The sequence below is a fragment of the Beta vulgaris genome, chromosome 1, assembly GCF_026745355.1.
Source record: "Beta vulgaris subsp. vulgaris cultivar EL10 chromosome 1, EL10.2, whole genome shotgun sequence".
In the NCBI taxonomy this organism is placed as follows: Eukaryota; Viridiplantae; Streptophyta; class Magnoliopsida; order Caryophyllales; family Amaranthaceae; genus Beta; species Beta vulgaris.
In genome coordinates this window covers 51,475,360-51,488,214 of record NC_079202.1, presented here as the reverse complement: position 1 = coordinate 51,488,214, position 12,855 = coordinate 51,475,360, and the positions used below count along the sequence as shown (strand labels likewise).

General features: G+C 34.8%; 2 protein-coding genes and 3 non-coding genes across 7 annotated transcripts; 1 reads left to right on the top strand and 4 right to left on the bottom strand.

Annotated features, from left to right (window-relative positions):
- The first annotated feature begins 2,730 nt into the window (after positions 1–2,730).
- On the top strand, positions 2,731–3,262 carry LOC130591265 (uncharacterized). Its single transcript, XM_057394287.1, has 2 exons — positions 2,731–2,939; positions 3,018–3,262. The coding sequence occupies exons 1-2, from the start codon at positions 2,793–2,795 to the stop codon at positions 3,189–3,191; spliced, it is 321 nt and encodes a 106-aa protein (XP_057250270.1). The 5' UTR covers positions 2,731–2,792; the 3' UTR covers positions 3,192–3,262.
- Positions 3,263–3,362: 100 nt separating this feature from the next.
- Positions 3,363–11,199, bottom strand: LOC104889330 (uncharacterized). 3 transcript variants are annotated; one of them, XM_048641167.2, is made up of 4 exons: positions 7,271–11,198; positions 5,042–7,122; positions 3,697–4,951; positions 3,363–3,612 (listed from the first exon to the last, which is right to left on the bottom strand). In XM_048641167.2, exon 2 carries the CDS (start codon positions 7,105–7,107, stop codon positions 5,092–5,094), a length of 2,016 nt encoding a protein of 671 aa, XP_048497124.2. In that variant the 5' UTR covers positions 7,108–7,122; positions 7,271–11,198; the 3' UTR covers positions 3,363–3,612; positions 3,697–4,951; positions 5,042–5,091. The 3 variants fall into 3 exon arrangements, with proteins under 3 accessions (XP_048497124.2, XP_048497127.2, XP_057250268.1); XM_048641170.2 differs by having other exon boundaries at positions 5,042–7,467; positions 10,976–11,198; XM_057394285.1 differs by having other exon boundaries at positions 3,697–4,935; positions 5,042–11,199.
- LOC125494524 (small nucleolar RNA SNORD14) lies at positions 10,395–10,517 on the bottom strand. Its single transcript, XR_007270771.1, has one exon. It is a non-coding gene; the product is annotated as a small nucleolar RNA SNORD14 (small nucleolar RNA).
- On the bottom strand, positions 10,622–10,708 carry LOC125494559 (small nucleolar RNA snoR77Y). Its single transcript, XR_007270806.1, has one exon. It is a non-coding gene; the product is annotated as a small nucleolar RNA snoR77Y (small nucleolar RNA).
- On the bottom strand, positions 10,760–10,923 carry LOC125494573 (small nucleolar RNA snoR2/U65). Its single transcript, XR_007270812.1, has one exon. It is a non-coding gene; the product is annotated as a small nucleolar RNA snoR2/U65 (small nucleolar RNA).
- Positions 11,200–12,855: the final 1,656 nt, after the last annotated feature.

Sequence of the window (12,855 nt, the reverse complement as noted above, 5' to 3'; positions counted from 1 at the left end):
TTTTAGAGCGGGGGATGGTAAGGGGAATCTTAGAGGGGATCAAACCATAACCTTGAGGTTGGAAGGTTCCTTTCTTCTTTTTTTTTTTTTTGAAAGGAACCCACCAAAGGGAACAATTATATTAAATCATCCAAAGCAAATTTCACAACCGAGTTAGGAAAATCTTCCTCCCAAAAACGTTCACCAACCTCCATAGGGTGGAAGTGGGCAAGCTCATGAGCGACTCTATTTCCCAACCTCTTAACAAAAGACCACACAACACACAAAGACAAATTAATTAAAGCTAAAATGTCTTCTAAAACCAAATGAAAAATACTAGAGCCTATGGAGGTTAGCTTACTACTTCCTCTGTTTCTTTTTAGTTGCAACAGTTTGACTTTCACGCTTGCCAATACATAATTTCAACCATTAATAAGTTTAATTAGCGATAAATAAAAATTATAAAAAGTATATATTCGGAAAATATACATTCAGACGAATCTAACAAGATCCCACATGAATATGTTTTTACTTAACTATAAATCACCAAGCATAAACTAAGTAGAGTTGGTGAATAGTGTAAAAGTTAAACTGTTGTAAGTAAAAAGAAACGGATGAAGTATATAATATCACCAATTATTAAAAAAAAAAAAATACACAATAACACCACCAACTATCAACAGAAGATTTTGCAACACCAAAAGTGTCTACCCCACAATCAACATCAAGTAAATTGTTATCGATTTCTTACAATTTGAAAAAAAGTACAACACCAAAAAGTTTGGGTAATGAAATAAAAAGGTCTTATCCTCAATCATCATCAATTGATTTCATACTTTATATCATCCATGATCTATTTTTGGTGATGCTATATGATCATGAATGCAGGACAGTGCATATAATCTTACATATCCCTTATCCCTCAATCCGGCAAGTTAAAATGATCATAAAAGAATCATTAATCTACCAACTCGGACCAAATAGTCCATATAATTTGTCCAAACTACTTTCACAATACAAAACATAATACTCACGCATAGTATACAGATTATAAATCTCAAATACTACTATATACTAACACACCATTTACCACCAGCAAATTTTGCAACACCACAAAACTTGGGTTATCAAACCCACAATTAACATCAAGTAAATGAAATAGCTCAGTGTATGGCAAAGTGGGCTATTTCTAGTTACTGTGATGAGGTTTGGCATGATGATGATCATATATGGATCTCCAATTTGATTGTATCGGATTTTCCGATTATTTCCAATTAATATATGATCCTATTTTTTCACCTCAAAAAAAAACATCAAGTAAATAATGATCAATTTGAGAAAGGTTCAACACCAAGAAGCCTGGGTAATGAACGTTGAAACAAAAGGGTCTTATCTTCAATCGCCATCAAGTAAAATGTGATTGATACTTCCTTTATTATCCATGATCTAGTGAATCTCTGATCATGAACACAAAACAATGTTTATGCGTTATAAATGATAAAAGTACAGATGATCTTACATATCCCACAACCCGACAACATCGAACGATCAAATGCAGATAATCATAAACTTAATTATTTCACCAATTTCGACGAGTTATTGTCCATATATTTGTCCAAATTACTTTCATAATGAAAATATAATGTTCAAGCATTAAGTTTAGATATATAATAATACCACCAATTACAATTAGAAAATTTTGCAACAGAAAGCTTAGGTGATGAAACACAAGATTCTTCCCCGCAATCATCATCTAGTTAATTGTGATAAATTTCTTACAATTTGAGAAAGGTTCAACACCAAGAAGCTTGGGTAATGAAACAAAAGAGTTTTATCCACAATCATCATCAAGTAAATTGTGATTGATTTTAATCTTTATCATCCCACACCAATTTTTGGTGACTCTTTCGATCATGAATGCAACACAGTGTATGTGTATTATAATCGATCAAAGTGCAAATAATTTTACACATCCCGCCATCAAGCAACATCAAACGATCAAGTGCAATGATCATAAGAGTAATAAATTTATCAACTACAAGAAGTTATTAAAAACCATAATATTCAAGCATGGTATAAAGTATGTAACTCAAATATATAATAAAACCACCAATTAACACTAGAAAATGTTAAGTGCAAATAATCTTACACATCCCGCCATCAAGCAACATCAAACGATCAAGTGCAATGATCATAAGAGTAATAAATTTATCAACTACAACAAGTTATTAAAAACCATAATATTCAAGCATGGTATAAAGTATGTAACTCAAATATATAATAAAACCACCAATTAACACTAGAAAATGTTGGGACACCAAAAAGTCTGGGTAATGAAACAAAATGGTCTTATCTGCACCAATTAACCCTCAATCATCATCATGTAAATGTGCTTGATTTTTTCTTTATCATCCATCACCAATTTTTGCAAGACAATGTGTATTTAAATGATGAAAGTGGAGACAATCTTACATAATTAGATATCCCACAATCCAGCAACATCGAATGATCAAGTGCAAATAATCATACAAGTAAGGAAAAATTCACAGGAATAATCCCAACTATTGAACATCTTCCATAATTAATCCCAACTATGGGTTATTCCTGTATAATCCAATTTATAACCTCATTAATCCAAAAATACTCCAATCACCTACTGCAACCTATATTAACCGGTTACCTAGTCATGTGAGCCTCACATGACTTACTTCTTCTTCTCAAATCTATTTAATCTCAGCTTCTTGTAGAAAATGGGAATTCTCACCAAGAAGCTTGCATTTTAACGAAAAATCTCCTCTCCCCAAAAAGTTGCCATGAAATCTGCTTCTTCTGGATCATCTTCTTGGAGGTCTGCTGAGAGGGTAACACTTTGTTATCACAATACTCCCCCCAAATTGAGGACAACGAAAACAAGGGGTCTGAATTATGGAAGAAAGTTCTATGGATGTGCTTTATGGCCTGTAAGTACAACTCTAATTCGAAGTTTGTTTTTTTGCAAGATTTGATTTTTTTTTTATTATGATTTATATATGTTGCAGAAATCAGATTGTGGCTTTTTCTTATGGGTAGATGAAAACCAAATTGGAGATGTTGAAGACCATAGTAGAGAGAAAGAAATGTTGATTGACGAATTACTGAATGAGAAAGGTTTTAGAAGGAAAAGTGCAGAGGCTGAAGAAGAAGAAAGAACAACTGGAGGATGCCCTAACTGAGATGAAGATGGTTGTTTCAAACACTACAAAGAGGGAAAAGCATGCAATGACTGCACTAGTTTTTTTCTTGGGTTTTATTTGCTCTTGTGCTGTATTTGAAAGGATTTTAATTAATGTCAATTAGTTCATGTATTACCACATGAAGACAGTACTTTAGAGCTACTATGTAACTGTTATTGCCTGAAACAATGGCATAATGATATAATATGATAATTTTGGTCCAATACAACCTTCATTACATTGCTTCAAAACAAACAGCTTCAAAATATCCAAGTTCATAACTAGAACTAAATTATGCTGAAAAAAGCAACTAACTACACATTACACTATTCAAATTCTTCTTCTGAACTGATCAATTTGGGTGGGTGATGTTCATATCACATGCAGCAGTGCTAGTAGTCACTCCAATTAAATTTGCCAACTGCAAAACAATAACACAGAAGGTTAGAAACTATGAAAAAAAGGCTTTGCTGCTGTTAATAGGTGAAGCTTGCTTAGTACTAACCCTATTGTTGGTGTTTGATGAACCCCTCCCACCTCTCCTTGTGGTGGTTGATGCACCTCTCCTGCCTCTAGTAGATGTGCCCCTCCCACCTCTGCTTGTGCTAGCTCCCCTGCCACCTCCTATGTTGTTGCTAGCAACTCTGCTTATGGATGCACCCCTACTAGTGCTAGCACCCCTGCTGCCTCTTCCTCTGTACAAAACTCTTCCTCCTTTGCCAGTGAGTGTGGGTTGTGCTGAGAGATTGTGGTGGTCAAAGCTCATAGCCTGAGTGCCATCCATTGATCCATTCCAACTTTCCTTGGCCTGCCTCTGCCCTTTTTGGGTTGTGGTTGGACTTCTTTACCTTTTTCAGGGCACCTTCTTTTGTTGTGTTGTGTTGATTGGCACAAGCTACAAGTCATCTGAGTCCCATGCTTGGTTAACTTTCCAGGTTTCTTTGGATCTTCATGTGGATCCTTTCTTCTGTTCTTCCTTGGTCTACCTGGACCAACCTTAATTGGAGGTGGATCAATTAGCAATTCAACTCTTGGCCAGTGCCTTTCCCCAACACATGGGGGAATGGCAGATGAATATGAAAGCAAGTGTGTTTCCTTCTTGTACCATTCATGCACATAACTCTCAGCTTCTTGGTGCAAAAAAAAGATGCAAGCCACAGCATGGCAGCATGGAATTCCAGTTAATTCCCATTTTCTACATGTACACACTCTCCTTGTTAGATCAACTGTCAGAGTGTTAACCTATGGGACACCTGAAATACCATTTTGCTAGAAGGCATCACATTACAAGAAGCTGCCCAATCCTTCTCTTTTTCCAGTTTTGCTTGAATTCTAGGGCAAATACTCCCTTTGTACTTCTCCAACTCTTCTCTCTTAGCTATTAGTCTTTGCATTAGTGTTGTCCTGATGTCTTCAAGCATGAATATCAAGTGTTTTGTCCTTGCACCAAGTATATAACCATTAAAGGTTTCTGCCATATTGCTCACAACAACATCACACTTGGTCACTGTATTTGTAAATGCTCTACAAAAGCACCTTGGATCATACCCTTTGAAAGCTTCAACTGCACTTGGACTTACTTTCCCCATCTCCTCCAGTGCATCCTGGTAATCTACCTCATTGTAGGCCCAAACAGCTTTCCAAAACATAAACTTGAACTCCTCACCTTTGTAATTCTTGTGCCATAGTGCAAAGATATGGCGTGCACAGTGCCTATGTTCTGCTTTAGGTAGGACACTATGCACTGCATTGAGTATTCCCTGCCACCAAAGAGCTTGTTTTAGTATTCATAGCATGTTTAGGATATGTTAAATGTATGTATAAGTACAAATTAATGGCAAAGTGCTTACCTGATGTTCATCAGAAATTATTGTAATGCCTTCACCATCAATGCTTCCAATCACTTTTTTAGCTCAGTGATGAACCATTGCCAACTATCATTATTTTCCCCTTCACAAACTGCCCAGGCTAGAGGATACATTTGGTCATTAGCATCACGACCTACTGCAGATAGTAACATGCCTCCTAAGAAGGTTTTCAAGAAGCAACCATCTACACACAATACCTTTCTACACCCAGCAAGCCAACCATCTTTTACACCTTCAAAACATACAAAAAATCTTTGAAATACAGGAGGATTAACTCCCCTAGTTGGATCAGTTTCCAACTTAAAGCAACTGTTAGGTGAAGCTTGTTTCAGTGCTTCTAAGTACCTTCCCAGTTTGTTATAGTGATCTTTCATGCTGCCATGAAGCTTTTTGTGAGCTAAATACTTCACTTTGTAGGCCCAATTCTTCTTCACAAGAATCTTGTAAGCCCTTCTTACTGTTTCAATTATATCCTTTGCAGGCCAATGGGGTCTGCTCTTAAACACTTCAAGAAACTGCTCTGCCACCCAAGAAGCTTTCAATTGCCTATTTGCTTCCATGGTTCTATTACAAGTATGCTCAGATTTCACTGACTTAACTACAAAGCATGCTTTACTGTTGTCCCAACTTGCATAGATCCTAAAAGGACAACCTTTGCCACACTTTGCTCCTAGCCTCTGTCCTCTTTTTTTGTCACTCACTGCAATAAACAAGTTTCTTCCTTGTGCAACTGCAAACCTCACAATGGCATCCCTGAACTTATCTCTATTTTGAAACCTAATGCCAACCTTCCACTGCAAAGTGTTGAAGTCAGTGTTATCATCCACAACTTGAACCCTAGCCCTCCTTTTTCTGCTACTTATGTTGTCCTCATCACTTGAACCTGGTGTATTTGCCTCTTCATCAGTGTCTTCATATTCACTAAGGAATTCATTGTTGGTTTCTTCAACTCCACTTGGCTCACCCCTTTGCTGCTTCTGCTGTCCAGTAAGCTTACCTGATGCAGCCTCCTTTTGTAGATCTCTTGCAATCCCAACTATCCTACTGTTCCAACTCCTGAGGCTATCCTTGGCCACCCTCCATTCCTCATCATTAGTCCCTCCATCAGATCCTACCTCTAATCCCTCAACATATTCCTCACCTTCACCAGCAATATCTTCCTCACCTTCATCACTTAATCCCTCAAAATCTTCCTCTTCTAGTTCTGTCTCAACATCAGATGTGTCCACATCATCAGGGATAAATTCAGAATCATCTGGATGCTCATCATAATCAGTCTCATACCCTTCTTCAAGATTTTCAGTGTACTGATTTATTTGGCTTTGTTGAGTTTCAGGTTGTTGGATTAGTTCACTAAGAGGCTGATGGCTACCTTCAGCTTCTGGTTGTTGTCTTTGTTCAGTTTCAGATTGATTACTAGCATTTAATATAGTTTCTGTGAAAGTGTTATCTAGGGTAGGTGAGTCAACATGAGTGAGCTCAGGCTCATTTTGTTGTGTAGCTGTAGATTCTGCTTGGGTAAAGTGAAGGGTTCCCCCTGAGTTGCTGACTGGTTCTGGTAGTGGGGTAGCTTTTTGGGTTTCTGGGACCACTGGACTTTTATGCCCCTTCTTCCCTCCTCTAATAGGGGTAAGTTTTTTGGGTCTAATACTCCCTCCTTCACTTACATTTGAGACCTTAGTTTGGCTTTGTGTCTCTCCTCCTTCAATTTCAAGAACTACCTCTGCTGTGTCTACCCCATGAACTACATAGCAATCAATAAACCTATTTTTAAGCACAAGTTTTGTCATTATCCTAACCTCTGAGTCATTGTACACCCTTTTCAAACCCTGCTCAAATGACTTACAATGGGGGGTCAAATAATATATCTCAGAAATGCTAGAGTATTTGCCACACTTGTTAGCCAATTCCTCTAAATAAAACCAACAGAGTTCATCTGCATCCACCTGAAAAGTCCTGGCATCCCCTCCACAAAAATCTAGGTTTCCGTATTTATTCTTCTTAAACTGACCACCATGCCACATTCTTATACAAACAATTGTATCCATAGGAATCAACTAAACCTATAAATTAAACAACACACCAAATTTAACAATTAAAAACAACAAAATTCAGAGAGTTTACATGCACGAAATTGATCAAAGTTCAAAACTTTATGAAGAAAAAAAATTGACATTAATGGCGAAATTCAAAATTCAACACTTTACTTACCTACAATGGTAGAACCTTCAGTAGATTTTGCAGAAGAAGAAGATTTGCGAAATTCAAAATTCACCTTGCTGTGTTGAAGAAGAAGAAGATTTGCAGAACTTTCATGGTGGTTGTGAAAAAGACACGCTATTAACTCCCTTCATTAACTCTCTTCCTAGTTTTGGAGGGAAGGAGAAGTTTACCGGATAAACAAGTTCCTGGTTAGTGGGGAGTATTTTTGGATTAATGAGGTTATAAATTGGATTATACAGGAATAACCCATAGTTGGGATTAATTATGAAAGATGTTCAATAGTTGGGATTATTCCTGTGAATTTTTCCTACAAGTAATTCTTTCACCAATTCCCACCAGTTAATAAAAACCATAATATTCAAGCATAGCATAACATTTATGTAACTCAAATATATATAATAACAGTGCCAATTACCACCAATACCAAAAAGCTTGGGTAATAGAGCAAAAGAATCTTTCCCACAACTATCATCAAGTAAAATGTACCAAGGATGTCTTGGCCTAGTGGTTAAGATTGAGGTGCTGTGAACGATAGGTCACAGGTTCGAATCCCCCTCCCCTTCTTTGTACTTTGTACCGCCTTCGTGGCTCATATGGATCAAAAAAAAAAAAAAAAATCATCAAGTAAAATGTGATTAATTTCTTACAATTTTAAGAGAAGTTAAACATCAAAAAGCTTGGGTAATGAAACAAAAAGGTCTTACCTTAATCCTCATCAAGTAAACTGTGATTGATTTGTTACTTTATCATACCTCATTAATTTTTGGTGACTCTTTAATCATGGCAAGACTGTTTGTGCATTATAAATGATCAAAGTGCAGATAATCTTACACTTTCCACCATACGCAACATCTAACCATCAAGTGCAAATGATCATACGAGTAATAATTTTACCAACTACAGCCAGTTATTAAAAACCATAATATACAAATTATGTGACTCAAATATATAATATAACCACCAACTACAACCAGAAAATGTTGGGACATATTCAAAAAGACTGGGTAGTGAACAAAATGGTTTTATCATCCATCACCAATTTTTCCAAGACAATGTTTGTGCATTATAAATGATCAAAGTGCAGACAGTTTACATAGTTATATATCCCACATTCCGGCAACATCAAACAATCAAGTGCAAATAATCATAAGAGTAACCAGTTATTAGAAACTATAATATTCAAGCATAGCATACCAATTATGTAACTCAAATATATATAAATAACACCACCAATAACAACCAAAAAGATTTGCAATACCAAAAAGCTTGGGTAATAGAACAAATGAATCTTTCCCATAGTTATCATCAAGTAAAATGTGATCAAAAGGGTTCAACATCAAAAAGCTTGGGTAGTGAAACAAAAGGGTCTTACCTCAATCATCATCAAGTAAATTGTGATTGATCTGTTATTTTATCATGTATGATTAATTCTTGGTGACTTTTTGATCATGAATATAATCTTACAATTCCCACCATACCACAATATCTAAGTTCCAACCATCAAACGCAAATGATCATAAGAGTAATAGTTTTACCAACTACAACCAGTTATTGACAACCATAATATTCAAGCATAGCATACAAATTATGTAACTCAAATATATAATAAAACAACCAATTACCACTAGAAGATGTTAAGACACCAAAGAACTTGGGTAATGAAACAAAAGGGTCTTATCCTCCATCATCATCAGGTAAATCGTGAAGGATTTGTTACTTTATCATCCACGCGATCTATTTTTGGTAAATCTTTGATCATGAATGCAAGACAAGTGTTAATGCATTATAAATGATCTCAAACAGTGTTACATTGATACATATCCCAAAATCCGGCAACATTGTATGATCAAGTGGAAATAATCATAAGAGTAATTGTTTCAACAATTCCAACCAGTTACTAAAACCCATAATATTCAAGCATAACATACAAATTAAGTAACTTAAATATATATAATAACACCACCAATTACCACTAGAAAAATTTGCAATACCAAAAAGCTTGGGTAATACAACAAAAGAATCTTTCCCACAATTGTCATCAAGTAAAATGTGATCAATTTCTTAGAATTTGAGAAAGGTTCGGCATCAAAAAACTTGGGTAATGAAACAAAAGGGTCTTACATCAATCATCATCAAGTAAATTGTGATTGATTTGTTATTTTATCATCCATGATTACTTTTTGGTGATTTTTTAATCATGATTACTTTCTGCATTATAAATGATCAAAATGCAGATAGTCTTACACTTCCCACCATACCGCAACATCTAACCATCAAGTGCAAATGATCATAATGATAACAGTTTTACCAACTATAACCACTTAATAAGAACCATAATATTCCAGCATAGTATACAAATTATGTAACTATAATATATAAAAAAACCACCAATTACCACCAGAAAATGTTAGGACACCAAAAAGTCTCGGTAATGAAACAAAAGGGTATTATCCTCCATTATCATCAAGTAAATTGTAAAGGATTTATTACTTTATCATCCACGATCTATCTATAGTGACTCTTTGATCATGAATGTAACAGTGTATGTGCATTATAAATGATCAAAGCGCACATAATCTTACACATCCCAGTATAAGGCAACATCGAACGATCAAGTGTAAATGATCGTAAGGATAATAGTTTTACCAACAACCAGTTATTAAAAACCATAATATTCAAGTATAATATAAAAATAATGTAATTCAATTATATAATAAAACCACCAATTACCACATAACAATCTGTTGGGACACCAAAAAGCCTCGGTGATAAAACAAAAGAGTCTTAAACTTAAAAGACCTCAATCATCATCAAGTAAATTGTGATTGATTTCATACTTTGCAAATCGTAATTCATGATCAGTTTCGTGGTAACTCTTTGATCATGAATGCAAGACAATTTTGCATTATATATGATCAAAGTGCATATAATCTTAATATCTCACCATCAAGCAACATCGAATAATCAAGTGCAAATGATCATAAGAGTAATCGTTTCATTTCACCATCAGTTCTTAAACAATATACTACTTTCAAAAGCCATAGATTTTTTTAAAAAAAAATCATGATTTCAAAATTTTATGATCTTGAACAAGATACAAGTCATAAAAAGAGGTCTCAGACATCCAAGGAAGGATAAAAACAACATTAGCTCTCAAGTCTGCGCAGACGAAAGCTCTTAGACGGCCACTGCGAATGTTTTGAGAAACAAGCCTTCAATTTTATCATCATGGACCATTTTTCTACAACTTGTACTCATTATTATGACATAAAATCAGAAATTAAAAAAACAAATTGATGAAAAACCACTTATTCAAGTAAAAATTAATGTATTAATGTAAAACAGCCTCAGAAAGATAGTCTAACATCAATGTAAATCTCAGACGGTAATTCCAACATTTGTTTTTAGTTATTTCATCATTGGCTACAATAATTAATCAAAACAAACGTAAATTATTGATTTAAAATTGAAAATAATATATGCAATCGCAAAAACGGCACCTTTTAATCATCAAAAATAAGATCAACAGATTGCTATCAACATGCGAAATTTGATAAAGAAAAAGTTTGATGTAGGTATCGTACCAATAATAGCATCAAAAATCATGGCTTTTTGTGCTATAAACGACATGGTATTGGACCGTTGAAATTAAAAAAAAAAATAGAGGAGAGAGAAAAATCAGAGAAGACATACTTAATACCCTAATAGGCATCGACGGGACGAGATGGGTGGATTAGGAGAATCAACGGCGGAGAACTTGTTGGAAATCTTCTTCATTGGGGGAAATTGTGAAAACCCTAAATTCCTAAATCCTACAAGATTGTTAATGTGTGTGAAGATGAGAGAGACTGAGAGTGGGAAGGAGGAAAAAGGAAGGGGGGATTTAATTATATATAGGGGAGGGTCGGAGGTGTTGGAAAACTTTGGCACAAAATAGAGCTGTTGAGTTGGCCCCCTTGGGTTGTAAGATTCTTGTCATAATTTCTCTTTTTTTGCCTGATTTTTGAGGTAGTTACTTGTAGGAGTGATTATTAAAACGAGCCGAGTCCGATAGTATTGGGCTCGGCGCGAGCTCATTTAATTTTTTATGGGCTCGGCTCGTGAGCATGACGAGCTTGGGGGAGTCGAGTTCGGCTCGAGCTCGTGATTAGTTTTTGCTGCTCGAGATCAGGTTCGAGATCGTTTTTAGATTCGGGTTCGATTATGGGTGCTTAATATAATTTTTAATATATATAAATATTTTTTTTAATATAAAATAATTTTTTTATATAAAATATTTTCTAATATAAAATATTTTTTTAGTATAAATAATAATCGAGCTGTTCACGAGATTTTCGAGTTGAGCTTTGCTTATGTTTTAAGTCTCGAGCCGAGTCACAATGGGCGGAGCTTTGACTGAGCTTTAACCGAGCCTGAACTGTTCGCGAGCTTGTCAGACTCATTATCAACCCGAGTTAATTGTATTATGGGATCTTTATTCTTCATTACACAGAGACTGTTAGAGGCTTAGAGCGAACCGTTGTCTTGTACAAGACCGCTTATTTTAAGTCTAAAATTAGGCAACAATCTGGCCCCAAAGTCAATAAGAGAATAGACCACCTTTTCTTAATTTAGTGATTTAATTTAATTTATTTAGTGACCGGTTTAACGCATTCAACATTCACATTATTTAATTTATTTAGTGACTAATTTAATCTATTTAGTGACTAGTTTAATCCATTTGATAAATCTACCGAGTTATTTTTAAAAATTTGTCTGTTGTAGACCGAGATTCAAAGGGAGATAAAGGAAGGAGAAGATAAAGGACGACTAGGTTAACGCAAGATGTTTAGGGATAATATTGGGTTAGAGCGAGATGGAACGAGCCTGCTAGGAGAATGTAGGCTTGGGTTTATCTAATTTTAACATAGAATTAGATTGTCTATTCTAATAATTCTAATTAGTAATCACCTCTTTACCAACTTAAAAACTCCTATTTAAGAATTTTCTGAGATACCCTTATTCATAACAAATATTTCTGTAAGGTTACTGATATAAATAATATTTTTCAAAAGTGTTTCTTCAATATTCACAGATATTTTAGCTAATACTTAATATATAATGACCGTTTTAATTAGACTAAAATTAAGTACATGATTACCTTGCATGATTTCCTAATAAGACTCATACTTTTTTTTATTTATTATAAAAGTCATATCTTAAAGATGGTTCACTTCTGCTTGACTCTCAAACATAATTTTAGCTTTAGTGAATTTAATCATTAGGTTCAAGTATTAGTTAGCATATCTATGTTGTTATTTGTTACATGAAGTCAAGAACCAAAATACCATAGTGCCAAATATTGAATATATAGTTCATTTTTATTCTTTTCAATTTTTAGTTTGATGTGTACAAGGACCATGAACTGTTTAGGGAGCATTTAGGTAAGGAAGAAAAATAGAGAGACTCGTTTCCTTTGTTGATGTTTGTTTAGCCATCTTAGTTATTGACTTTACTATTAGTAGATCTCAAGATGTCTGTTAAGTATCTTTTGAAGAAATAGGAGTTCATACTAGCAGAAGTTTTTCAAAAAT

Excerpts from the sequence above, each read along its gene's own strand:
- LOC130591265 (XM_057394287.1), top strand. The coding sequence starts at position 2,793 with ATGAAATCTGCTTCTTCTGGATCATCTTCTTGGAGGTCTGCTGAGAGG. Across the intron at positions 2,940-3,017 it reads ATGGATGTGCTTTATGGCCT|AAATCAGATTGTGGCTTTTT; the intron begins GTAAGTACAACT and ends TATATGTTGCAG.
- LOC104889330 (XM_057394285.1), bottom strand. The coding sequence starts at position 7,107 with ATGGATACAATTGTTTGTATAAGAATGTGGCATGGTGGTCAGTTTAAG.